Consider the following 27,476-nt stretch of genomic DNA (forward strand, 5'->3'; position numbering starts at 1 on the left):
CACTTGTCGAGCACTCTGTGCAACAGGGGTATCGGTGGAAAGGCGTAGGCAAATGTCCTCGACCAGCTTATCCATAGGGCATTTCCCTGGGATTGCTGATCTGGTTGCCTGGACGCGAAGCTTTGGCATTTTGCATTGTGGCGTGTTGCAAATAGGTCTATTGTGGGAGTTCCCCATCTCCGGAAGAGTTTCTCTGTTTCCTGGCCATTGAGCTCCCACTCGTGCGATGCCGAGGTCTGCCAGCTTAGCCAGTCTGCCTCCACATTGTCCTTCCCCGGTAGGTGAATTGCCAGTAGATCTATCCTGAGAGGTATGGCCCATCTCCAAATCTCCTGAGCTAGAGAAGAGAGAGGGAACGACTGTGTCCCCCCTGGTTTGTTGATGTAGAACATTGCCGTGGTGTTGTCTGTTTGGACCAACACCCTCTGGTTGTACAGGTGCCTCTGGAATGCCTTCAGGGCTAGCAGAATTGTTTTCAACTCGAGGTAGTTGATATGGCGAACCGCATCTGCTGGAGCCCACAGACCCCTCACTCTGAGGTTGTCCATGTGCGCTCCCCATCCCTTTTGCGATGCGTCCGTGGTAATGGTCACTGTTGGGATTGGTGGTGTCAGGCTTCTCCCTGCTGTCATGTTGTCTCTGTTCCACCAAGTAATCTCCTCCTGCACTGCGTGCGTAACAACCACTAGATCCTCCCAACTTCCGCTTGCTTGTGACCATTGCTGTTGTAGCCATTCCTGGAATGGTCTCATGTGCAGGCGTACATTCGGCACCAGCTGGATACACGACGCCATCATCCCCATCATCTTGCTCACAGCCCTCACTGTCCGAGCTCCCCCCTTCTGGTAGAGCCGCGTCTCCTTCAGTAGTGCATCTGTCCTCCTGTCGCTGGGCACTACTGTACTGTTGAGGGAGTTGATTTTCGCCCCCAGGAAAATCTTCACCTGTTCCGGTTCCAGCGATGACTTGCCCCAGTGGATCGAGAAACCCAGATTTGTGAGGGTGTCTGTTATGCGTTTTGCGTGCCTCTCGCACTTCTCGCGTGAGTTTGCCTTGACCAGCCAGTCGTCTAAGTAGGGGTAGACATGGATTCCCTGTCTTCGTAGGTGGGCCGCGACCGCCGACAGGCATTTTGTAAAGACCCTTGGTGCCGATTTTAATCCGAAGGCCAGGGTTGTGAACTGGTAGTGTTCCTGTTCGATGTTGAATCTTAGAAGGCCCTTGTGTCTTCTGTTTATTGGGATGTGAAGGTAGGCATCCTTGAGGTCCACGGTGACCATGAAGTCCCCTTCTCTTATTTGTGGTAGTACCTCCTGCAGCGAAGTCATTTTGAACTTCTGCGTTCTGATGAACTTGTTTAGGTAACGCAGGTCCAGGATGGGTCTGAGGTTTCCGTCTACTTTCGGGACCACGAAGTAGTTTGAGTAGACCCCTTTGTTGCGTTCTTTGAACGGCACTGCCTCTATGGCTCTCTTTTCTAGAAGTTTCTGTGTTTCTTCTCTGAGTAGTGCCAGTTCTTTGGCCGATCTCTGTCTTCCCTTTGGTTTCCTGTTTGGAGGTCTTTTCTCCAAATCTACGCAGTATCCGTACTGCATGATGTTCCGGATCCACTTGTCTGTGGTTATACGCCGCCACTCCTGAAGGTAGAACCTCAGTCTTCCGCCTACTGGTGTTGTATGCTCGTAGGCTTTTGAATATTCTCTTCCCCCATGATGTTACTTATTTGCGCCTCACCCTTGGGGGCATGACGAGGGTAGGCGTCCTCTTGCGTGCTGAGTCACTTTGATGAGGGCTGTTCGCCCCCTCTCCTCCTTTGGCCACGTCCGTTCCCTCTCCCGCGAAAGGACTGGCCCCGAGGTTGGTACTGCCAGTTTTGCTTCTGCTGACCTTGTCCGTGGCTTTCACCCTGCTGACCCTGCTGGAACGTCTGGTGCAACGGCCCCTGCTGGCTTCCTCCCCTACCGTAGGGTTTCCTCGAGGGATTGCCTCGCCTCATTCCCCTCAGCTGTAGGGCCCCCATGGACCTCGCCGTTTCGTTTTCTTTTTTCAGCTGGGTGATCTTCTCGTCCACTGTTGCTCCGAACAGTGTCTCTCCGTTGAAGGGGGTGCCAAGGATGTTGTTCTGCACCTCCGGTTTGAATCCCGAGATTCTTAGCCATGCATGCCTTCTCTCGGTGACCCCTATGGCCATGAGTCTTGCTGAAGTCTCTGCCCCGTCCAACGCCGTCTTTATACAGGAGTTGGCGATGTTCTTGCCTTCGTCTATCAGGTGTGAGGCTCTCTGGCGGTATTCTTCGGGGAGGTGCTTTACTAGCTCCCCATCTCGTCCCAGTGCTGGTACTGGTGTCTATTGAGGAGTGCATTGGAATTCGCCATGCGCCAGTGCATTGCGGCGTTCCTCTCTACCTTTCTTCCTGTGAGGTCTATCCTCCTGCTTTCCTTATCAGGTGGTGGGCCCGAAGTTGCTGGTACGTTGGCCCTTCTCCTGGCCGTGGAAGCTATGATGGAGTCTGCGGTCACGCTACCCTTGATGTAAGGGGGGTCCAGGGAAGAGTGCTTATATTTCTTCTCTGTCCTGGGCGTGATCGACCGGCAGGTTGCTGGTTCCTTGAAGGCTTCTCTCCCCTGATTCATCACGCTTTGTAGCATGGGGAGGAACTGGCTCCTTGTCTGGATGGGGAGCAGGGTCTCGAGGAGAAAATCGGCTTTCGGCTTCTCCTCGTCGAGTTTGACGCCGAAGGCTGTTGCTGCGCTCCTGACCACCATATTGTACACCCCGATGTCGTTGGGTGGCGAAGGCCTCGATGGGTACGTGTCCACGGGCTCCTCCGGGTTTTCGGTGTCGAGATCCTGCCATTCGATGTCGTGGCTGGTAGATGGCGCCGAGTCGTAGAACGACTGTTGGTCTTCTTCCTCGGCTTCTCCATCATAATAGGCCTCTTCTTCCTCTTCGAGGTCCCTTGTTAGTCCTTCGGTGTCGAATTCATCCTCGACCTCGACGACGTCCGCCGATGAAACCGTTGGAATCTTGAATTCCTTCATCTTGGCGTCGAACTCCTTCTTCCTTTGAAGGATGTTCTCCATTTCGGCTTCGAGCCGCCTCTTCTTTTTCTCCATCTCGGAGATGCTTTCGGCGTCGACCGCGGGCCTTTTCGATGAAACTTGCGTCGACGTCGAACGTTCTTTCAGCGTCGATCGGCCCGTTTCCTGGGTTGTCTTCGACGACCCTTGCCTTTTGGCGTCTTTCAGCACCAGGGAGTCCTTTTCTAAGGATCCGCTCGGCCTCTTGTCCATGAATCCCCCTTTGGTCGTCCAAGTTTTCGGCGCCGGGGCTCCCTTCGTGGACTTAGACTCTGATTTTCTCGAGTCACCCTCGTGTTTGAGGTACTTTCTGTTTTGCGCTCGACGATTCTCTTACCTCGTCTTCTTTTTTCTTGTCGGTCTCTACGACCGTGAAGTTTTCGGCTGTCTCGGCGACGTTGTCCTCGTCGTCCGTGGAGAGGCCCAGATCGTAGAGCGACGGGGCCTTACCCTTGCCATCCATGCTGGCGTTGGCTCTTCTCTGCCGATCTCTCACCCTGAGCGTCTTCGGCGCGAAGGCTGAGCAGGCGTTGCAGTCCTTACTCTGGTGCTCGACCGGTAGGCAGAGGTTGCAGACCGGATGCTGGTCCTTCAGCGCGAACTTGTCGTGGCAGTTTGGGCAGAACTTGAATGGCGTCTTGTCCATTGCGCTCAGGGCCTCTGAGTGCGCATTCTCCAAGGTCGTCGAAGAAAAAAGGGCGCTGAACCTCCTTTCTTCGCGCTCCTGATGAAATCTCCTTTCCTGTGATATCCTCTAGTATTTATCGACGAAACTCGCTTTTCTTTCTTCTTCCTTCGAGTGTAATTCTGGAGCTTCCCGATGACGATCCAGACCCAACGGCGGAAAAAAGAATCTGAAGATGGCGCCCCGAAGGTGGGACTTCCGCAGGAAGCACGACGACGTCACGGGAGGTGCACCAAATGGTGGTCGTCGACGCCCACCTGGGCTACAAAAAACAAAAAAAAAAAAAAAAACAAAGAAAAGACTACGAATCCGGACCCAACCACAAGATCGCGGAATAATGCACAGCATAGTGAATCCAGAAAGATTCACGCTGCAAAACCTCTCTTTATCATCCTATTCTTTTTTTAACGCTTAGGGATCTATCTGTGCACTGAAGCTTCAAACCCGATATGGAATGAATCGTAGAAAGGAGGATTTGGACATGGTCAGATTCCACTGCTGCCAGCTGAAACTTGAGAATAATCCTTTTTTGAAACCCTTTTATGAAATGGGGGTTGTAGAGTGGGTTCTGGTTCATTTATATACTGAGTGAATGTGATAGTAGACTTTGGTTGAAAGAACATTTCTGAGAAAGTGGAGTAGGTTCAGATAAGTACAGAAAGTCCTGAGATATCACTGTGCATGTGGTGGTATAGCTTGTTGCTTAGATATATTGTGGTTTTCACATAGATGCATTGGTGTGGCTTTTAATGGAAGCCAATTTAATGTTCTAAATTGAGATCAAGTCCCTGAGCCTCTTTCTGGAACTATTTAGAGATTAAATAATCTGACAAGATGAGGTACTCTAAATTGGCATAGGTGAGGAGAGAGCTAATGGTGTACAGTATTGGTTATGTGAAGAGCAGTGCCCAACTGCTGAAGAGTGTTAAACTTTTCATGAGTGGTGACTATGATATGCAGAAGAACTTCTTTAGAAGGGAAATATAATAATAAAAACATCATAAAAACTATTTTTTGTTCCAACCTGAATTTGTGAAAATACCCTCAAGAAATTATTTAAATGTTGCCTTTGAGCTGCTCCATTTTTGTAAACTCTGCTATCTGAAAATGCTTTATAGCTGCACCCATTTAAGACCTTCTTTCCAGGATAGAATCCCTATGATATATCATCCATATGATATGATCTATGAAATGGCAGACAATAACTACATAGCTAGTTCTAGAAAATTACACAGCCTAAGGCGTAACATGTGTAGTCACCCAAGTATACTCTGGGATGCAGGGCAAACTATGGCACAGCAATTTGAGAGCTGTTTCTCAATGCTACACATGCCATGACATTACGGTCACTGTGGTAGTTTTTAGCTATGTAGCAATAGTACAAGGTTATCCAGGTTCACATTTTTACACAACAAGAACTTACAGGCATCGAAGAAAACTAGGCATGTGATGTCACTATTTAGTTTTCATTACATGCTCCTAAAAGATTTACAGCATTAAGCTGGTTGTAGATATTATGTAAAGGATTAAGTCTTTCAAGCTGTGACAGTAAATCACGTGCCATGCTTTTTGCAGCAAGATATGCATTGTTTGGATTGCAACAAACTGTGCATGCTCCGCACACACTAGTTCTAAGAGCAACAACAACAGACACGCAGAGATAGGATGTGTTAGCGAGGGTCACAAACTACAAGGAGCTACTCACATTGAGCTGGCACAGAATTTGAGGGAGATGGAGATGATGGGGTGACTGCAGGCGACTGGCACCCAGCATCTGGGGGTGCTGGGGTCCTTTTTACTGAACTGAAAATATCAGAAAACCTGGCAGCTGGGAATGAAAAACAGATGAGAGAAGGAAGACGAGAAGAGGAAACAGTGAAAGAGAACAGAATTCGAACCAAGGACATGTAAATAAAACCACACCCAACAGCATAGGGTGTCCCGGGGTCCTGATATCAAACAGCTGCCTACTTGGTAATAACTGCAAGACAGTATTGAGCCTTTTCTCCTTGCAGCAACCAGCGACTGACACGTGGAAACCACCACAGACAGCATTAGGTCTTGGCAGTAACCAGTGATTCATTGGAATCTGTCCCCGACATATGCCTGAAGTCATGGCCTGAACTTGTGACCCACATATGAAATCCATCCCAGACACCATTAGATATTTTAGCTCACAGTCACTAACCCTTGACCTACAACTCTAAGTCACTCGAGGCACCCCAAGATCATCTATGGAACTCTGTAGAACCATACAGAGAACGATCCTATGGAGTCATCATATTACAATCATCAAATTCTAGGGAGGAAACATAGTATTTTCTTTAGCAAAACATACATTGACTTTACATTTGTAAGTTTGCATTTTTATAACAAGTATTTCATCACTGTTACTGGGATCACTACTTTTCAGAAGCCGAATTCATACATCTACCTCAATGATAACTTGACAGTCACTACTTTATATATGACATCTAACGTTTAACAGTTTTTGATTTTCTATGTTCATTTCCTTCATGGCCTTATGCATCTTCTCCTCTATACTGATAGACTTGTCAATTCTGCATTGACAATATCGTTCACATCTACAGTATCTGATCTACAGGCTGACAGATGTGTATTGGCGACTCCGGATAGTTAGCCAAACTGTTGTCTGTGGTTTAAACAATAAGGGCCTCTTCGATGTCGGGCGGAAAGCCTCCGCCCAATAATGGGAATGTCCTAGACTGCGCCGGAACCCTTCCAACCGACTCGGTCGGTTAACATTCAGCCTGACCAATTACAGTGTTTCGCAGTCGGATTTCAAACTGTGCGGTCCTTCCTAATCGGTTCGGACTGGCTCTGGGAGAAGTTGTGTCGGCTGGAACCGCATCGTGCAGCTCTACGGACAGCGTTTCCGAACCACCCACTGCGATTTCTATTCCCAACAACCTTTCTGAGTCGGCCTGTCTGACACAAAAAGGCTGTCGGAAAGTGACTTTGGGGACCTCTAGCAGGGCCCCCTTAATCCTGAGGCTTCCGATTGGGGGCCGAAGGGGTACCTAAGCGACCCATCACTGTGTGGCTGGCACCGTAGGGTGCCTGCCACAGGGTGCAGGGTTTAACACACACACCCCATTTTCCCATAGGAGTCTGTGTGGTCGGAACACGGGCTCCGAGAGGGAACAATGGGACTCCGACCGAACGGTGTTTGGTTGCATTGTAATCGGTCGGGCGGAACCGCGAGTCGTCAAGTTCCCGAGTCCAAGACAGTGCCGGGCGGAAACTTTCTGCCCAAAATCGTAATGAGGCCCCACTGCTTTGTTTACATGATGAGGTTAATACAATGTCCTCCAAACCTTAAATGTGATATTCATAGAAAGAAGGGTACCCAAGTACCGGGACTATTTTAGGCCCAATGTCTTAAGTCTAAATATCAACAGATCTACTTTCAAGGTACATGGATTGCATATTGGCAAGCACTAAACTTTGGTCAAGCGACAGATATCTGTCTTTGCAAAGCTAAACTAGTCCCAAAGATTCTCATTTACACATTTCCTGAAACTGGAACGGATTACTCCCACTAGCGCTGTTATTTTAGACTAGAAATTGCACAGTTACCCTGTAGGGTGTTAGAAACGAATTTTAGAGAGAAGCTGAATGAATTCTGGAAAAACGAACAAATTTTAAAAAAACGTCTTTTTAATTGTGATAACAATGCTTTTAATATTGCACTAACCCTAGCGTGATTTGCACAGTATTTTGGTGCCTACCTGACCTGCCAGAGCGAAGGGAATAGGGCACTTGACCACGAGCACCAGCCGCCATCTTGGGGCAGGGTCGGGACGCGGTCTAGCTCTTCTCCACTTCCGGGAGAGAGCTATTTAGAGCGAGCGAGCCCTCTGCTCTGTTGATTCTCATTTACACATTTCCTGAAACTGGAACGGATTACTCCCACTAGCGCAGTTATTTTAGACTAGAAATTGCACAGTTACCCTGTAGGGTGTTAGAAACGAATTTTAGAGAGAAGCTGAATGAATTCTGGAAAAACGAACAAATTTTAAAAAAACGTCTTTTTAATTGTGATAACAATGCTTTTAATATTGCACTAACCCTAGCGTGATTTGCACAGTATTTTGGTGCCTACCTGACCTGCCAGAGCGAAGGGGATAGGGCACTTGACCACGAGCACCAGCCGCCATCTTGGGGCAGGGTCGGGACGCGGTCTAGCTCTTCTCCACTTCCGGGAGAGAGCTATTTAGTCCTCGCTCGACTAGGATGCGCAGCGGACGAGCGCAGCGGGCGCGCGCCGAAGACGCGCCTAAGACAAGCCCGTCTGCGCCCGTCCGAGCCAGATCCGGGCCCAGGGCCACTCCCCCTGGTCCTGCTGGTATCCTACATACAGCTTCCACCCTACGCTATACTTCCACACAGCTGCAGGAATGGAACACAGGACTGGGTATGTCTTGTCAAGTACTTCCGTTATTAAAACACTCATTATCCACACCCATATCATGTGCAGGTTGCTCTTATACTCTGCCACCTCCCCTGTCTGTGACAAATACTATAGACCACCCCTTTATAACTGCCAGCGCTCCTCGCTTAGCGACACAGTATACTAGAGCTGCACTCATTAATTCACGCTCTCTCCCCAAACATAGTCTAGACATCAGGGAGAGCATTATTAATCATGAACTGGACATCTTATTCATCACAGAATCATGGGGAGATGATGCATCTGGCCCTGACTTTGTTCAAGCTACTCCTGAAGGTTACAGTGTAGCTAGACAAGATAGAGCCTCGGGGCGAGGCGGAGGCTTAGCCATTATTCATAGGGACACTTATCGCGCTACATTTGAGCCCATTCTAAGTACCAATTGCGAAGCTCTCGCATTTACTATCAATCTTACACACAAACAGGCGTTTAAAGGAACCCTGGTGTACAGGCCACCTGGAGCTCGAACCAAATTTCTAGCTGCACTCATTGAAATTATGGAATCAGCAATAGAATCCCCGACTTATACAATTCTTGGGGATTTTAATTTTCCTCTGGAAAACTTGGAAAACAAAGATACACTCCAACTTATTACTGATATGCAGGCAATAGGACTGCAGCAGCTGGTGAAGGGCCCCACGCATGAAGCCGGACACACGCTGGATGGCCTGTTTACGAATGACCATGGCATTGAGTTGGTAGCAACACTACCTTTGATCTGGTCTGACCACCAAGCCATTATTTTTAGGATTCGGATGCTACCACTCAAACCCCCTCAGACCAATGATAGGGCACCAGTGGGGGCGCGGATGTGGAAAAACGCAGACATACCACATCTCTCAAATCTCTTGCTGTCATCTGCTCCAGAAAGCGGAGACAATACTGAAACTATGTCCATTAAATTTCAGGAATGGATCTTAAAAGCAGCGAACGAAGTTGCTCCTGAAAAAACTTATCGCCCCAATAGAACCACTCCATCTGCCCAGTGGTATACAGAAGAGCTGCGACTTCAGCGTCAGTTCTGTAGAAATTTAGAAAGGCGCTGGAGAAAGCACTATAGTCCATTGGCTAAGCAAGAATACAAAAGTGCTCTGGCTATATATAAGAAAGCTATCACTATACAAAAGAATCTTTTCTTCACTGGTCGTATTGAGCACGCCCAGAACTCAGCTAGGATGTTATTTCAGGTGGTGAACTCTCTGTCTAGTCCTCCAGCTGGCTCCACAATAGAGAACTCGCAGGAATTCTGTACCGCCCTAGCCACATTTTTTACTACTAAAGTAATGGATATTTACTCCACTTTTTCTAAAGAGCCGGTAGGAAGAACCACTGATTTAACTATTCAACCAGCACTGAAGCACCCTTCCTTTACTCAGTTTCAGTCAGCTACCGAAGAACAGGTCAACGCACTTGTTGGCAAAATTAAATCAGGCTCTCCGTTGGACCCATGTCCTCCGACCATAATGAACCAACTACACAATGTGGTTACCCAGCCGCTGACCAACATATGCAACTCCATCTTTAGGACAGGTGTCTATCCACAGACCTGGAAGAAGGCTATTGTTAAACCTCTGATTAAGAAGCCATCTTTAGACCCTACCATCACTTCCAACTACAGGCCAATTGCCTGCCTTCCATTTCCTGCCAAAATAGTGGAGGCAATAATGAATAAACAGCTCTCTGAGTTTATTGAACAACATAAGCTCTTAGATGACACTCAGTTCGGGTTCCGGAAGGGACACGGAACTGAGACAGCATTGATAAAGGCCTCGGATGAAATTCGAGAGATCATGGATTCGGGAGGTGCTGCAGTGCTCATCTTATTGGACCTGTCAGCCGCTTTTGACACGGTCGACCACGTCATCTTGGTCGACCGTGTCGCAGCCCTTGGAATTAGTCATCTGGCTAAAGACCTTATAGCCTCCTTCCTTGTTAATCGCAAACAGGCAGTCAAACTGGGCAACTACTACTCGCCCACTTCTGAACTGCCCTGTGGAGTCCCTCAAGGATCCTCGCCAAGTCCCACGCTTTTTAATATCTATGTTGCGGACTTGGCGAGGGTTATTAAATCACATGGGATGCGATTAACTACCTACGCGGATGACACCCAGCTTGTGCTGGCGGTGCATAAGAACGGTCCAGTGGTAGCAGCTAAGTTTCAGGAGGGGTTACTGGATGTACAATCATGGATGCACAGTAACTGCCTGAAACTTAATGCAGAGAAAACCGAAGTTATGACTTTCGGTAAGATCTCCCCCGAATGGTCCCCAACTTGGTGGCCCAGTCAGATGGGCTCCCCCCCGATTCCAGCTGTCAAGGTTAGGAATTTGGGAGTGATCTTTGATAACAGGCTATCTTTTGGTTATCATGTCAACAAGGTGGTCTCTGCTGCATTCTTCGTGCTGAAGAAAATAAAAAAACTCATGCCATACCTACCCGCTTCGGCAGGGAAAACACTGATTACCACCTTAGTGTTTTCGAAGCTGGACTATGGAAACGCCCTCTTCCTTAGCACTCACAAATACATCCTGAACAAACTGCAGTCCGTGCAAAATGTGGCAGCACGAATTCTGCTTAATATTCCTTGGCGACACTCTACTTCAGCAGCCATACGCCATCTACATTGGCTAAGAGTGGAGAGCAGAATTAAATTCAAGGCTCTCTGCATCGCCTACAAGGCCATTCATCAGACTGGACCAAAGTTCTTAAAGGAAGCTTTTCAGGTGTACATACCTGGAAAGAATCTAAGATCAGCAGCAAGCCACCTATTGCATGTTCCCCGAACAAGAACGGCCACATGGGGAGATAGACGCTTCCTGGTAGCGACCCCCATACTGTGGAACACACTCCCCTTGTATATTAAAACAGCACCAACACTCATTGCCTTCCGTAAGGCTCTGAAAACTTGGCTATTTAATCAATAAGTTCCTGTCCTCAATTTTGTGTATCCTAGAGCATCTCATTGCGCCTAGACACCCTAGGGTATTAGTTGCGCATTAAAAATCCCATAAATAAATAAAGACACTTGATGCCTTTCGTGTGTAGAGTGACAGACTTGCTTTTCACACAAATAATTTCTCTGGGAGCACTTGGGTAGTCCCTCTTGCCTACCTAACATAAGAAATACGAAATGCACAACCTCCTAAGTTTCTTAGCTTAGTTGGCTTCAGAGCATGCTGAAAAAGCTTGGTACCAGTATGCCTGTTTCAAAATAGATTTACTGAGCCCTCTTTTTAAACTTCTGTTAACAATAGGCTGGTCTGTCACTTGGCAGGCCACCACACTGTGCTGAGAGTTGTGAATTATTAATGATCAGTGAACTGTTGGTTCACTGTGTATGTTGGGAATGCACGTTTTGAGTCGCCACTGTCTACTCATATGTGTACTAGGATAGCACAGCAGGAGAATATGCAACGTTCTCCACATTGTGCTGTGGTGTTTGCCAAGTTGCCAACTACCACTTTTTGTCAGAGTGCCTAAGCAATTATGAGCCCTCTAAGGCCTTTCCTAAATGAATATTCACAATCTTGGGAATTTTTGGAATGGTGTCAGATTTGATTCATATCAGAAAATCTTGAAGATTCTGGAACAAACTACTGAATCTGCATACAGAATTATAATACCATCATTGTTATGAAAGGTTAAAGGTTTAAAGACACTCTGTGATAAAGACGGATTCTAAAGACTTACTTCTCTGGGAGCCACCTACTGTTCTGAATTTAAACTATTTCCTCCAAAATAGGATGATTAGGAGGGGGTACAGTGGCCTCTGTCAGGACATAGAGGTGCGGTCCTAATTGCAGGTTAGCAGTCTCTACTGGATTAATGATTTAGTATGGATACTAGTGCAGCTAGCGTCCTGATTGAGTCCCAGAACCAGCAGAATCTCTGATCTGCTGTGGTGGCTACTACCTGCTATGTTGAGCTTACCTCTGACGCCTGGAACTGTCTGGTAGCAGAAAGGTTGCAAAAACAAGAGGTCACAGTTCACAGAATAGAGTTCTTCTGCCTCAGACTTTGAGGGGCTAGGAAAGGACTTTTGGGCCAGCTGGCTGCCTTGTATTGATACCACAGATTTGGTGCCCAAGTAGATTGGGTCCTTAAAACCAGAAGTTAACCTTTCACAAGTACCATCTACCTAGTACTGCCACCTACACTGGAACACACCTGAGTGCGACTTTTGCTGCCAGAGAAGAGTGGTAATATTTTTTTAAAGAAGATCTTTCTTTTTCAATTTCACTGTTGTTGAATACGTGCAAAGTGCAATACTGAACAACATTTAGAAATGTTAAACAACGTAGCCATTCCACCCACTCCGAGTACGGTTATTAATAAGATATTTTCATCTTCTAAAGGTCTCCAGTAATGCAGGTTATTTGTTGCATATAATTAATATATCAAGTTTCAACATTTTTAGTTCCGGGGCCTTCCCCAGCCGAAGTACATCGCTCCTTGTAAGATTCTGAGTCCCCTGACTCCCGTCCTCCCACGGCTGCTTCAAACTCCACTATGACTTCTCTCCACGCTGTCAAATCTTCCTAGGCATGTTCATCTACTCTACACCTGCGTAGCTTAACCTCCTCTGCTACTGCCCGTTCTTTCACATCTATACCCAATCTTTGTAGGTTGGGTCCCCGTGTGCCCATCCATGTTATAGACACTCGTCTTTTACGCCTGTAATAGCGCCAGTTGTATAAATCTCCAATGCATTTTCCCTTCCTTGCGTTGTTTTAGTGTCCCAAATAAACAGGCAGCAGGTTCTAGCCTCAGTGTCACACCTCCTACATTCTGTATCGTTTCAACCACCCATTTCCAGTGAGTGTGTACATCAGGATATTGCCAGGCTAGGTGTAGAAATGTTGCCGGTGTGGTTTTACATCGGGGGCATGTATTTTGTTTTGTGGCGTTTATGCAGTGCAGCAGCACCTGGCTGACGTGTGGTGCTAAAAGGTTTAATGAGCCAGCTTAAACCGTGAGTTACACAAACCCCTTTTTACTAGTCTGCAGGCCTCCTTCCACTTGATCTGTCATTGGTGTACCCAGATCCTCCTCCCAGGTTATTCTCGCTTTTGGTATTGGTCTAGGCATGTCCATAATCTTCCCCCGCCAAACTCTAGTAGCGTCCTGAACAGAGCTGAGGATGCTGGGGCGACCGGGCTTGTAGGCCAAATGTCTCGGACTATATTAACAATGTTTGCGTAGATAAGGAACTGACCGATTCCTACCCCAAAACTCTCCCATGCTGCCTCGAAGGAGATCAGTGTGTCATTGGGGAAAAGGTCTGCTAATGTCAGTCATCCCCTTTCTTTCAATCCAGTGACGCTAGATGGAGGAACACCGGGAGGTTCCAGAACACAAACTCCCTGGAGAAGGGGGCGCGTCTCAGAACCACCCTCACTGCCCTTTCCCAGAGTGCCGCTGTGTGCCTAATCAAGTAAGGGCCTGCACCCTGCCTCCTCCCAACTTCATGCAGTTGCTGGGGCGAGGTTTTTTCATCTGTCAGTAGCTCTTTCTCCCAATTGGTCTCCTCAATCAGCCAGTGTGCTGCATGTTGGAGCTGGTACGCTAAATAATAGAGTTCCATATTGGGAAGCGCCAACCCGCCCTCTTCCTACGGCAGCTGCAGCGTCTCCCTGCTCACCTTATTTCTGCCATTTGCCCATACCAGGTTTAATAGCAGGGAGTTAAGTTGTTTAAACACTGACCAGGGAAGAGTGTCCGACGAGTGCTGAAGGGTATAAAGGCATTGGGGCAGCAACACCATTTTGGCTACCGCCACCCGCCCCATGAGGGACAAGGGGAGCGCTTTCCAGAAAGTGACCAACCGGGTTAATCCCTATATCACTCAATCTATATTTAATTTTTCCCATCTCTGTGTGTGACTACAATGCCCAGATATCGGAACGGGTCCATATCCCAACTTTAGGGGAGCGGGGGAAGCTTGGCGGGGTCCCGGGGGTGCAAGGCAAAGAGCGGTAAAATCAAGGACTTAGTCATATTTATCCGCAGTCTGGAAATGTCCCCAAAGGCCTTAAATTGCTCCAGCAAACATGGCAGCGAAACTGCCAGTGCCGTCAGATAAAATAAGGTGTTGTCAGCGTATAAGGAGAGCAGATGCTCCCTTGTCCCAATCTGCATCCCATAATGACCCATGTCCCTCCTAATTTTGATAGCTAGGGGTTCCAGCGCCATTTCAAATACCAGGGGGCGACAATGGGCACCCCTGCCTGGTACCCCTATGGACCTCAAGGGGTTCAGAGGTTAATCTCCCCAGCCTAACCCTGGCAGAAGGCTTGGTACAGAGTAGGCATACCCAGGACCGCAATTGGGGTCCAAACCCCATTCTCACCAGAATCGACTGAAGATAACACCAACTGACTGTGTCAAACGCCTTGGCTATGTCAATGGACACAAAAGCAAAATCCTGATCGTTGTCCTCTCCTTCATGAATGACATGCATGAGCCTCCTAATGTTCATCGTGGTATTTCTACCAAGTCTGAACCCGTATTGGTCTGGGTCGACTAGTCCGTCCATCTCTAATCTCTGGGTAAACGTCCTGCACAGAATTTTCATATCTAGGTTTATCACTGTGATTGGGAGATAGGAGGCCTGATCTGAGGGTTCTGCGCCTGTTTTTTGGATCATAGCTATAATTCCTTCTCTAAATGTGGGAGTAAGGGCCATCCTGTCCAGGGCCTCTGCATAAACCTCGTGGGGGCGCAAGGCCATAACCGCCGAGAATGTCCGATACAATTCTGCTGTAAACCCGTCTCTACCCGGCGCCTTCCCGGATGGGAGTGAGTTAATAGCCATCTGTATCTCTTCTACCAGTAGTGGTTCTTCCAGGTCTCTTCTCTTCCTCCCCCAGTTGTGGGACCAAGAGATCTTCTAACTACTCCGCAAATTGCTCTGGGGAAGTGTCACCTGAGTTTGAGTATACCTGTTCAAGATGACCCCTGAATACCTCCGCTATTGCACTTTGGGTGCGAGCCTCAACTCATCAGGCATTTACCAGATGTAGCACCTCAACATGAGATGCTTCTCGCTTAAGAATCCAGGATAAGAGTCGTCCCGATTTCTCCCCCATTTGGTGTAGCAACTGAAGGTATGACGTTAGTGTAAATTTTGCTAATCTGTCCCGTATCTCTGTTACTTGTCTTAATTCCGTTTCAGTTTCCGGTCTCCCCTTGTCTCCCATCCCCCCAACAGGGATGCTAAGGCACATTCCTTCTCAGTGAGCGTCTCCTGCAGAATGCGTCGCACACCACAAGAGAGCCTCACGCATCTACAACTCAGGACAGTTTTGAGCGCTTCCCACTCTATTGCGCGGCTTCCCGCCATTGTCTAGTTTAGTTCAAGGTAGTCTCCCAAAGCTTTTGCAATTTCTTCTTTCCCTACTTGGTCTTGCAATATGTCGGAGGGGAACCACCATGAATATAGGGTTCTGATCATCTCCCCCACCAAAAACCACATGTCACTGGCACATGGTCAAACAAGTATCTTGGCAAGTGCCAAAAATACATTCAAATAATTTCTATAAATTACTAAATATATTAGAATTGCACAAAATGAATTTCAATGTATTGAATACAATTTTAAGAACGGATCCCTCAAACTCCCCGTAAAACACACCATAAAACAGAGAATGAATACAATCTATTTGATCATTTATTAAATAACTAAGGGCCAGGTTTCGAGCCCGACTGTCTTTTACCACCAGACTTGCGGTGGCGCTCCTGCGTTCGCTCCATTACGAGGCAGCTTTTTGGACCACCACCACTGCACCGGTTGCGCCAGAGAACTGCTGTTTCCTGGCGGCGGCGCAGCGCAGCGGCCTACATAATATGGAAGGCTGGACCACCGCGGTCCGCCGAGCATATTAGGAGTTTCCCCTCTGCCAGCCATTTAATGGAGGGCTCACCACCTTGAAAAGGCTGGAAGAGGGGAAACAAAGGGGGCCCTATAGGGCTACCATGTCCCCGCCGCCATGGGGATGCATTCAGGGGGGCACAACATGTGACCCCTGTTCATGTTCACCACAAGTTTCATGGCGGCATGGACTTCACTGTCCATGCCGTTCTGGAACTTCTTTTGCGTTTCCATTGCAGTGCCTGTATTCAGGGAACCAGCATGGGAACGGCAAAAGAAAAGACAGGAAAAGTCAGCCAGACACAAGTTCAACTCATAATCTGGCAGGCGGTCCCTGCACATTTTAGCAGTGATGAGCTGGCGCAGAGCCGGTGTAGCACCGCCAAAGTCGTAATCGTCCCCTAAGTAACTATTTAAAAAACACTACCCACACATTCCCAAAATATAACACATTCTAAAAATAAAAAAATAATTTTAAATAAATTTCACAACAATGAAAAAAATACAATAAAACATAAAAACAATATTAAACCATATTTTAACTTCAATATTATTTTAAAAACGTAAAAAAAACAATACATTTAACTTCAATATTTTTCAGGTCACAATATTTTGGGAAGGGATCAGTGCCCACGGAAGGAAGGGCTGACTTTGGATGCCTAGGCGGCGTTGCAGGACGTCCGCTGCAGAGGGCTGATCGTGAGAGTGGAATCGTCCGGTGACAGAAAAAGGGGGGTTTTGTTGCAGGGTCGGAGCCCTTGATACGAACGCCCTACCAAGGTCTCCACCTGTTTCCTGAGCAGTGGATCGGGGCTCCGACCCTGCAACAAAACCCCCCCTTTTTCTGTCACCGGACGATTCCACTCTCACGATCAGCCCTCTGCAGCCGACGTCCTGCGACGCCGCCTCGGCATCCAAAGTCAGCCCTTCCTTCCGTGGGCACTGATCCCTTCGTGCCACACCACTCACCTATATGGCTACCCGGTCCTGATGATGATCCTAACTTGAAAGGATCGAAACGCCGTCGACCCTCTCCCACCAGCAAAAAACTCTTTAGGCGCACACCGTACTTTGGTTCTCTAAATCGCTGAAAAATTATAGCTTACCTACTCGAAATAATCATGTGAACCAGCAATCCTTTATATATTGTATATTACGTTTCACCCTGCGCTGTGTTTTTCTCATCTTGTCACTTGCGCCGTCACGTCCTGTCACGAGCACAATGTGCACTTATTTTTTTAGGGTTGCCTCTGCATCCATGCTTAACAGTGCTGTTACAACTGTTGTGTATATTCCAGTCTTCTAAATATATGATGCCAAAGAGCACATTCAACGAATAATTTGTGAGTCTCTCGCCTTTGTTCCTCTACTGTAATGTCTTGCACATACTAGTATAATTATTTTCAATGAATCCGGTTGAGATATTGTATATTTGTACTGTACCTACCCAGATCTCAACTAGGGTTATGGGTTATACTCCTGTGGTTTTTCTCTGCTATACCTGGGCCGCTTTTTTTTCATACAGAAATATGGGTCTCTAGAAACCCAGGGCAATTTCCTTTCAATGGCAAACGTCCCTGATTGGTAAATAGGGTCCTTGTTTCCAAGAACTTGTACTATTTTATTAATATTCTCCCAGATACTCCTCTGATGGTCCCCCTTACATCAATTATTCATTTTATTTCTAAATGTGGTTAGGGTATATACAATTTTCACTCATTAAAGTTTTTGGGGGACTAGCAGAGTCTTAATACCAGTCAATCTCTTCTGTTGTTCACCAAACTCAAACTTTTTTATTCTAAAATAAGTACATTAAATTCATATCCAGTGGTCCAGCAGCAGGTGTGCAACACAGGGAGGGAGTATAAACTGCATGATGATAGTAAAAGCTATATATTTTTTTTAACAAAGATGAGATTTCCCTATTCAAAATGTTTCCTTGCTGCTCAATAGCTAAAGGCAAGTCAAGGGCTTACTGCTAAATCGAAGGCCACTTGCATATAGCTGAGGGGCCGAGGTGATCTTTGGCCTAATAGGACATTTAGGTGCTGCTGAACTTAATTAAATTTGCAATTCACCATTTCTCTTTCCTTACACTTCAAGAAATTGTGAGCGCAATTTTGTATGGGTCTTTAAATTGGTATACCTGATAAAATTGTGAGCTAACCTACGATTAAGTCTATAACCATAAACACATTTACAAAATGTGCTATGTAGAGATGGTGTTAGAAAAGAGCTGTAGCAGAGCACTTAACTAACAGTTTTAGATAAGAAATGTATCTACAGAAAAAAATAACTGAGGGAGGATTCTTAGCAAAAAACTGTTTCTGTAGTTTTGTACAGGACTACAGTTGTAAAGATCCTCAGATCACAAAGTAAAATCTCTAAACTGAGATCTGAAAGTAATTATGCATTAATGTAGTAAATTACGAAATGTTTCAGTTTTTTATGAAGAATAACTTTGTATATTTTGTGTGAAAAAACGCTTTTTTATTGTAAATTTTTGCAAAGTATATTTATGTGCTTTTTCTCATGCTGAAAGTGTCAGGAGAAAAGTGGGTGTAAATCAATGTATATTTTAGTGTAACACTGGTCGAGTTTGAGCTGAAGGGGTACAACACTGGTGTCCACACAAGTCCCACTCACAGCGCCGGAGGTGTTGACACTGGTGCCAGTTATGCAGGGAGGTTTGTGGATCTCTGGCTTAGAGCAGAAGTCTATACTGGAGATGGCACAAGCCCGGAATTGGGTCCCTGGGGGCAGAATGCCAGTGATGATGCCGCTGGCAGTAACCAGACTGTGGGTTCCTGTGGATCCGTAGGGCCCAAAGAAGCCAGTGGCGGCTCCTCCATACGGGCGTTTGGGCGCCGCCCCCCTGCTTTCTCGCAGTGCGAGAAGGCAGAAACATAAATGGTAATAACTACCATTTATGTTTCTGCCTTCTCGCACAGCGAGAAAGCAGAAGTGCCTGATCGGGGGTGGGCGGTCCTGCTTGAGGGCAGGGGGGAGTGGCTTGCCCAGTGTTGTGCATAGGGACTGTTTGGCCGGTCCTGGGGCCGATCAAACAGTCCGTATGCACAACAATGGGCAAGCCACTCCCCCCATGCCCTCGAGCAGCACCGCCCACGGCGCCCACTCTACATAGCGAAAATGGTCCCGGCTGGGGCGCTCTCTACTGCGCCTCAGCGTTGTGATTGGCAGAGCGGAGGGAGGGAGGCTGCCTCTCATTCATGACGACATGACGACGAGAGCTTCAGGACGGCGGGAGCGGCAGTTTGGACGCATCCAGAAGCTGCGGTGTGCAGGACGGAGCGGGAGTTGGAACGCATCCAGAAGATGTTGCAGGACGAGGATGGTAAGTTTTATAATATTCTTTCATTTACCCACCCGCCTCCACCCCCCGTGACGACCCCCACCCCCATCATGCCGGCCGTTACTGTGAAGTTATGAATGTACAAAACTATTTTAGGCCCTCCTTAGGCCTAAAATAGTTATGTACATTCATTACTATTTTAGACCCTCCGGTGCCCTATCAATGCCAGTCAGGGCCGGCTTTAGGGCGATGCGATCGTTGCCACCGCACCGGGTGCTGGAATCCTGGGGGCGCCGTGTTTGAAAGTTTATTATGCCTTTGAAGCACCTGCTGCAGCGTTTCTTTCACCCCGCAATTACCAGAGCTCACATAAATGTCAAGATAACTCGTGTGATTAATTATCTTCCTGGAGAGAGAGATCAGCATTTTGTATAGTTGTGGTTTTGACTTAGGTGAAGTTAGTGCAGAGGGTTAATATGCCTGCTGCAGAGAACGTGTACCATGTAGATTACAGATGTAAACAGATCAGCAGGTTACTTGCAATGTATAATTTAAAGTCCTTAGTCCTAATATAGAATAGTGAGGTATTAACTTTCATCCTAGAACTGCATACACGCTGCAAAGTACAGAACATTGATCAATGTTGCAAAAAGGGTTAATTTGGCTAGAAATCGATTCTTATTATTAAAGAAAACTCCCAACTATGCTGTTTCTTTTTCGACTCTGAGTTTGTGCTTCTCCACACCAAGCACTCTTAAACTATGCTGCCTACCAGTATGGATGACATGTGACTCCTACACTTTTAGTCCTTTGGCTTACGTAACATTTCCTACACAGTGATTTACACATGTATGATTGAATGTCTGTGTGTAATATGCGTGTGATGCAAAGTGCTCAGACACCCTGCACTGGTATGAGTGGCGCTATATGACTAATTCAATGCATCTGAGAGAGTGTGGTTATGGAGACTTGGTCACTGTTTTCGCCACCCAATCTTTGGCCCTAATGGAGACCTGAGGTGACATATAGTTCATCTTTCTTTGGCAATAAGGTCAGGCGGCTAACGCCAATGTTCCCTATTCTTTTAAAATAATGCAGTCAGGCTTAATGGATGGCACGGGTGCAAGCAGGAATGAAGCACGATATGGGACAGTTTTAAATGTGTTTAATTATTTCAAGTCTACATATCCTACCTACTTTTATAAATACTCTTGCTTTCTGAAATGTGGTTTAACCTGCATCCTTTGGGCCTTTTTTTTTTGTTCTTCAAAATTTCCTTGGCGTGAGGGTCCTGCAGTTCCCCTTTAGTCAATCAGTCTCGCTATGACACAAAACACATTTAGACCCTTTTTTTACGCCCCACCACTTTCAAATGTCACCAGCCACCACTGAAAGAAGCACATTGAAAATTTAAGGTATTGCCTTCTTGAATGCCTCCATCTGCTGCGGGGTCTACAACGACCTGGGAGCATCAGAACCAGCTTAGAATTCTCTTCTGTGGCCTAACAAGTTGCACCCCTTCAAGGCCACAGAAGAGACAACCTCACACCTCTTGGTTGAGTCCAAACTTGCTTTCTCATTCCTGTGCTTGGACTTACCATAGGACTACGAGCGCAAAGATGCGTAGTCATATGAATGGCCTCAGACTGGGATCGAGAATAAACCTGCGACTTGGAGTGCGAGTGGGACCTCGTGAATTCTGCAACTTCCGCTTGTATTGGGTGACATATTTTTGCCTCCTCATCTCAGATCGCCTTCAGGTGCATGAGGGCACACACATCACACGACAAAGTGTCTTGCCCCAAAAGCCCCAACACCAAAGAAACACCTCGTGCATCGGCTTCCTGCAGGGACAGCATGCCTTGAAACCTGTTGTTTTGAGTGAAGACATTGTTCCTACCACACTGGTGAAATTGTTTAGAAGAGGTCGTAAAGTACAAGTTACTTACCTTTGGTAACATAATATCTGGTAGAGACACAGCCTAGCTGCAGATTCCTTTACTTTTGAATTCTCCCCCGGCGCCAATCTGGATCCGGAAATGTTTTCAGCAGCTCGTCTGCCCGCCGAGGGACGGCATCGTACTACTCTGTGATGATGTCTCCAGATAGGACGTCAATTAATCCATATAAGTCCCCTCCGACGCGCGGACGTCAGCTTCTTCTGTGAAAACTTCTACACCAGAATCCACTCTAAAAACTGGCTGTGGAAAGTGTGTGCCCAAAAACAATCACATTCTTTTAAAACACCAATTAAAAACAACATGAAATGATATGACAATACCATCCAAAGGGTTTAAGGTAAAAAAAAAAAAAAAACATTTATTAACGATGCTTCGTCTACGTGAAACCCTGCACACTGAAGCAGAAGCATCTTTAAAAATGGGAACACCCTCCACCCTACAGACCACTCACCAATAGAAGTGAGAGGCATGACCATACCAATACAAGACCCATGAAACAACAATAAAATGTTTGAGTCACCATTACATGAGATAGTGACCACTAGTATACGAACCAGTATTGATAAAGGGTATAACCCTTTGTCTCATAGGTCTTTCGCAGAGCGGGGAGGATGGGCAGGGTGTTAAGGAATCTGAGGCTAGACTGTGTCTCTACCAGATATTACGTTACCAAAGGTAAGTAACGTGTACATCTGACATCTAGAAGCGGATTCCTCAACTTTTGAATTGAATATCATAGCTATACTCCCTGGAGGAGGGTCTGCGAGCTAATTGTACAACAGTTCTCAAGAGAACCAGCTGATCAATACCAAAAACCGACTAAATGTGTGTACCAATAGTAGGAAGAGAGTCTGGCTCCTAATAGTACCTATGATCACTATCACAAATTATATCAATACTAAACCACCCTGTAGGCTCGAAAGAATCGAGCCCTGAGGGGAAAGGGGAAAAAAAAACTAAATAACCATCTGTGAGCTATCAAATACAATCATCTATCTTCAAGGGGAAAGAGAACTCGTGGACCAAAAGGGTAAAAATCAAGACAAAAACCTTGTAATCCATATTTTTCAACTCAATAAAGAAATATCAGAGAAGAGACGTCCTGATAAAATCCATAAAGAAGAACCCGCGGACTCATCTCCATCACACTAAGATGAATGCGCCTCAATACAAAACTGAAGACATACTATTGCCAACATGAAAGGAGAAGAATAATACCAAACAGGTATAAAGAACATTTGCTTGAACAAATGATTACCCGAAGGTTACATCATACATCAAATCAGCTGTGAATCTGGTATAGGCTTCCATCAGTATGCCAGATATATTAAATCCCCGAATGTCCCGACATCTCACGAAATTTCGACAGCCAATGTCCCCTGCCAGACCACAAACATCTACATAGGGATCTACATAGGTTTGTCCCCGCATGGCCTAAAAAGCCATGGTCCACAGTCTGAACATGACCTCGAGCCACCAAAGGGAAACTAGGGGAGAGAAGCAACCGCATCTCACACAAACTACTTTCTTTTTTTTTAAACCGAACATGTGTAACACATGCAGACAGCCATGTACATACTGCATACACATGCGATCACACTTGTGAACTGACAGAAAATGTAGTTATTAGTCCACTGGTACATATATATATATATATTGTAGTTCCTCATTCCAATCCTTTCCCGGAAAAAACGAGTGTGGACCCAAATCCGTGCATCTAAATTATTTTATTAGTTGCATACCACCAAGTTAGTCCGCCATGACGCGTTTCGGCCGTCCCTCGGCCTTGATCACATGCTCTGAACTGTGAATGCCATTTTTAAGGTGCTAGTGCTTCAATTACATTAGTTGACATAGACAACATACTGCAATGTCCTTAATATGGTAAAACTTGTCTGCACATATATATATATATATATTTCTGTATAAATACAATTTTGAAAAAAATGATATGTATATGTATGCATATAGAGTTGTTCATTATAAACAAACAATATTCTCTTGTCCAACCATAATAGAGCAATATGCCTAGAAATGTTGCCTGAACCCTCATGAGATGGTATAGACTAGTTTATAAATGCTTAAATGCATATATATATATCGCGCTCGATTTCCGCCTTTTTCCCTTCACTCTCGATCGGGTGCTTCAAACGCAGTGACGGACACCGCGTAAATATCCAAACTCACGGTACATAACGATACCAGCACTCACGGGAACAGTTGTCCTGAGTTTTTATTTAGGACAAACACACGACAAAACGCGTTTCGGCTGCCGCCTTTTTCAATTGTGGTCGGCATCGACTTTTGGTAAACATAAATACGTTACACAAGACAAACATAGGACTTGCTTCAGTCCTGCTATGGCAGCCATTACTAAACATGCAATTCTTTTCTTACATTCTTGTTTGTACTATTTACATTTTAACACCAAATGTTCCTATCTCGCCCTGAATGGGCTGAACATAATACATGTTATCATTCAGAAATATCTGTAAGAAATTGTTACTGAAATATCAACCCTCAATGGGTTGATGCTGCACCAAATCGATGATTGTTTCCTATGTCTGTTGTAACTTACAGTTGCTATACCTGATTCCTAATGAGTGGAATCCCTAGCTACAAGTGAACAGCCATTTCCTCCCCGCTATTCAAACCAAGTGGCATCTTAGTCTGATTGTCGATAATATATCTCGACTCTAATCTTCTGAGTTGCAGCTGTCTGTCACCCCCTCTGACATTAGGTGGTACGTGATCCATGCAGAAAAAACTCAACAGATCCCTGTTGCTCTGATGGAACGCCTCAAAGTGCCGTGCCACTGGATATGTTACATCCTTATTGTTGATGGCTCTCATATGTTCTAAAATACACACTTTGGTGGGGTGTATAGTGCTCTCTATGTAGCGTAAGCCACATGGACATACCAAACAATACACAGTAAAACATGTATTACAGTTCATTAACTTATTGAGTTTTCTTGGATGGTCTGAGCCAGGCACAGTGTAATTTAAAACCTTTTTGCTGTTTTTGCACGCCCTACACTTAAGACATGGGTAAAAACCTGTAATTCTACCGAAAGCTGATGATCTGTTTTCTTGGCTGCAGTGACTCTGAACTAAATCGTCACGCAGTGTCCTTGCTCACCTGAATGTCATAAGTGGTGCTTTTGGTATGTCTTTCCCTATTATGGGGTCTGATTTTAAGATGTGCCAATTCTTCCTGAATATTTCTCTGATATCTTGGGCATCGTCTGAATATTCAGTAATCATCCTGAAGTTATTGTTTATTTCTTTCTCTTTTCTGATGTAATGAGTTTCATCACTTAGCAAATCAAGTCTTGGTTTACCCTCCACTTTCTTATTTGCTTCATCTAGGATTTCTTTCCGATACCCCCTCATCTCAAATCTCCTAGTACTCTCTTTGGCTGCAACTAGATAGTCGCAGTCACGTGTGCAGTTTCTCTTTATTCTGAGAAGTTCGCCATACGGGATACTTGTTCTAGTTTTTCCCGGATGGCAACTTTTAGCATGCAACACGGAATTGCCCGCGGTGGGTTTCCTATGCAAAGAAGTGCAAAGTCTGCCCTCCACGGGAAGCACCGTAAGATCCAAGAAGTTCACAGATTTCTTACTTATTTCTACTGTGCACATAAGATTGAGATATTTCTTATTTAACACTCTCAGGTATTCACATGCTAGTTGCTCTGTGCCTCTGAAAATAAACAGATCTATATATCTGGTCCAACTTATAACCTTTTCTGTCCAATTTCTGTTGGTCTCTGCCCAGGCCACCTGCTTCTCCCAGCAGCCAACGAATAAATTTGCGTAACTGGGGGCGAAGCAGGTTCCCATCGCAGTACCCTGTGTTTGTCTAAATAAAAGGTCTTGGAACAAAAAAATGTTGTTGCATAAGCAGAATCTTACAAAATCAATCAGCATGTTATTATGTTCTGCCAGGTTCATCGGACGGTTGTCCAGAAAGTACTTAATTGCTTCGAGTCCTTGCATGTGATCAATACTAGTGTACAGACTTGAGATGTCGAGTGTCAGCATTACAAAGTCATCTTCCCAGGTCAGGTTTTCCACCCGCATTAAAAAGTCTTTAGTGTCTTTGATATAGGAAACCTATTGAGTTACAAATTCAAACAAGAAAAAATCCACAAACCTGGACATGTGCTCTGTCAAACTTCCTAAAGATGAAACTATAGGGCGACCAGGAAGACATATGGCATCCTTGTGCAATTTCGGAAGATGATAAAATGTTGGTAATCGTGGGTGTTTACATTCCAGAAAGCCATACTCTTCTTTTGACAAAATGCCCTTATGATACCATTTATTGAGGAGCATCCGATAGGATGTAACACTATTTTCAAACCCCTTACGTGTTATCTTTACATAACTCGACTCATCATTGAGCTGTTTTAGGGCTTCATTTTTGTAATAATCCATTGTCATCAGCACGATATTTCCACATTTGTCTGATGGTTTACAAACAATGGTCTTGTCTTCCTGCAGATCCTTAATCGCCTTTCTATGTTTCTCTGTGATATTTCCACTTTTCTTTTTTTGATTGTTCCTTCCTCGTAGTTTAACCAATTCCTTGGGTACTACTTCTGTGAAGACATCAATGGAGTCCATAGGCATCAGGGGAACAAATCTAGATATAGGTTTAAAAGGACTGCCGGGATTCACTTGCATTATCCCAGATTGATCTTTGGTTCTCACATTGCTCGGAATTAATTCTCTAGGATCACCTTCATTTTGAAGATCCTCCAAAACCACCAATGTTTCCAGATCACCAGCTGTAAGACTCTCCGTATCTATATTTATAATCTTGCCTTTCCCATGATTTATCTGTTTTTTGCCTTTAAAATATTTAATCAATTAAATTTTTCTCGAAAATTTGAACAGGTCAATTTTGGTTTGTGTATATTCAGATTTCTTCGATGGACAGAAGCTTAATCCAAGTTGAAGCACTTCCATTTCTGCTTCATTCAATACTCTTGATGTTAGATTACCAATAGTGAGCATTTGTGAATTTACTGTCTGGTCCCCCGTTTGCTCAGGGTTAACCGTGGCGAAGCGCTGCTGTTGCTTTCTCCAGCCACCTCTCCTCGTCCGGCGTTTGCTCTTCTCCTTTGCTCTGGTGGTTTGCCTCTCCCACCTCTGCCCCATGTTTCTCTGATAATCCGAAATTCCTCGTGAAAAGGGGTAGTGATCTCACTTTCTATAGGTCTTGACTCTCTCATCACTACTTAGGTCTGCATCTGTTACCTCAGATTCGGAGGTATCCCTTTGTTCTGTTGCAACCTTGTTCTTATTGCTTAGCAGTTGTTTCCTAGGTAAGTCGTATCTCTTAGCAAAAGTGAGAACACGACCCTGTTCATAATCTCTTTCGTCACGTTCAAATTTGTCTTGTTTCCTTTGCCTGATTTTCTGTTCATACACTGTGAGACGCTTTTTCATAGTCTCCTTCAGTTCGGCCTGTTTGTTCTTCTCACAGTCTTTGGCAATCTCTTTCTTCAATTCACTAATATCCTGTAATGCTTTTTCTCTATCACTCCACGCAAATTTTATCAAAATTAGTAGCATACCTCTGGATGAAGCTGCAGTATGCTCCGCCCATTCTTCCAAAAGTTTAGGGTTAGGATTTTCGTATGCGGGGATACTGTAGATTCGTAATCCCCGCGGATTCCTTCAAGAAGTAACAGCCATGAATTCTCCAGGAACGATTAGTACCAAAAAAAAAGAATCAGATACATACTTAAAGACTGGTAATATCTAACCTTAGACAGAAAAACATATACAAGAACATTGTAGGAGAGTAAGAAGACCTTCTTATTCCAAAAAGATCTCCTTATATGTAGTACACGGCTGAAAACAGCCTTAACCGTTTCAGACACTACCACTCAGACAGTCTAAGGCATTGAGCTTATACCACCGTGTTCAAAGATTGAACAAAGGAATTACCTATGCCTTCCAAGAAAGGAGGGAACTACGAACCTTTGTATTCGAAAAGAATACAATGATGGTTGTTCAATATCGAACCACTCATAATACATATGCAGTTTGCTTCAAGTAAAGAAAACAAACTG

At 45.5% G+C, this 27,476-nt stretch overlaps 1 protein-coding gene across 50 annotated transcripts in view; it reads right to left on the reverse strand.

Annotated features, from left to right (window-relative positions):
* Positions 1 to 27,476, reverse strand: part of CAMK2B (calcium/calmodulin dependent protein kinase II beta) — a 925,878-nt gene that overhangs the window by 110,627 nt on the left and 787,775 nt on the right. For 20 of the 50 annotated variants that reach the window (XM_085635929.1, XM_085635927.1, XM_085635921.1 and 17 more), the window contains one exon: positions 5,472 to 5,594. The exons of the other annotated variants lie outside the window; for them this stretch is intronic. In XM_085635929.1, coding sequence (XP_085492055.1) covers positions 5,472 to 5,594 — 123 coding nt within the window. The remainder of the gene's footprint in view (positions 1 to 5,471; positions 5,595 to 27,476) is intronic. 50 annotated transcript variants of the gene reach the window in all.

The sequence above is a fragment of the Triturus cristatus genome, chromosome 11, assembly GCF_964204655.1.
Source record: "Triturus cristatus chromosome 11, aTriCri1.1, whole genome shotgun sequence".
NCBI classification, from domain to species: domain Eukaryota; kingdom Metazoa; phylum Chordata; class Amphibia; order Caudata; family Salamandridae; genus Triturus; species Triturus cristatus.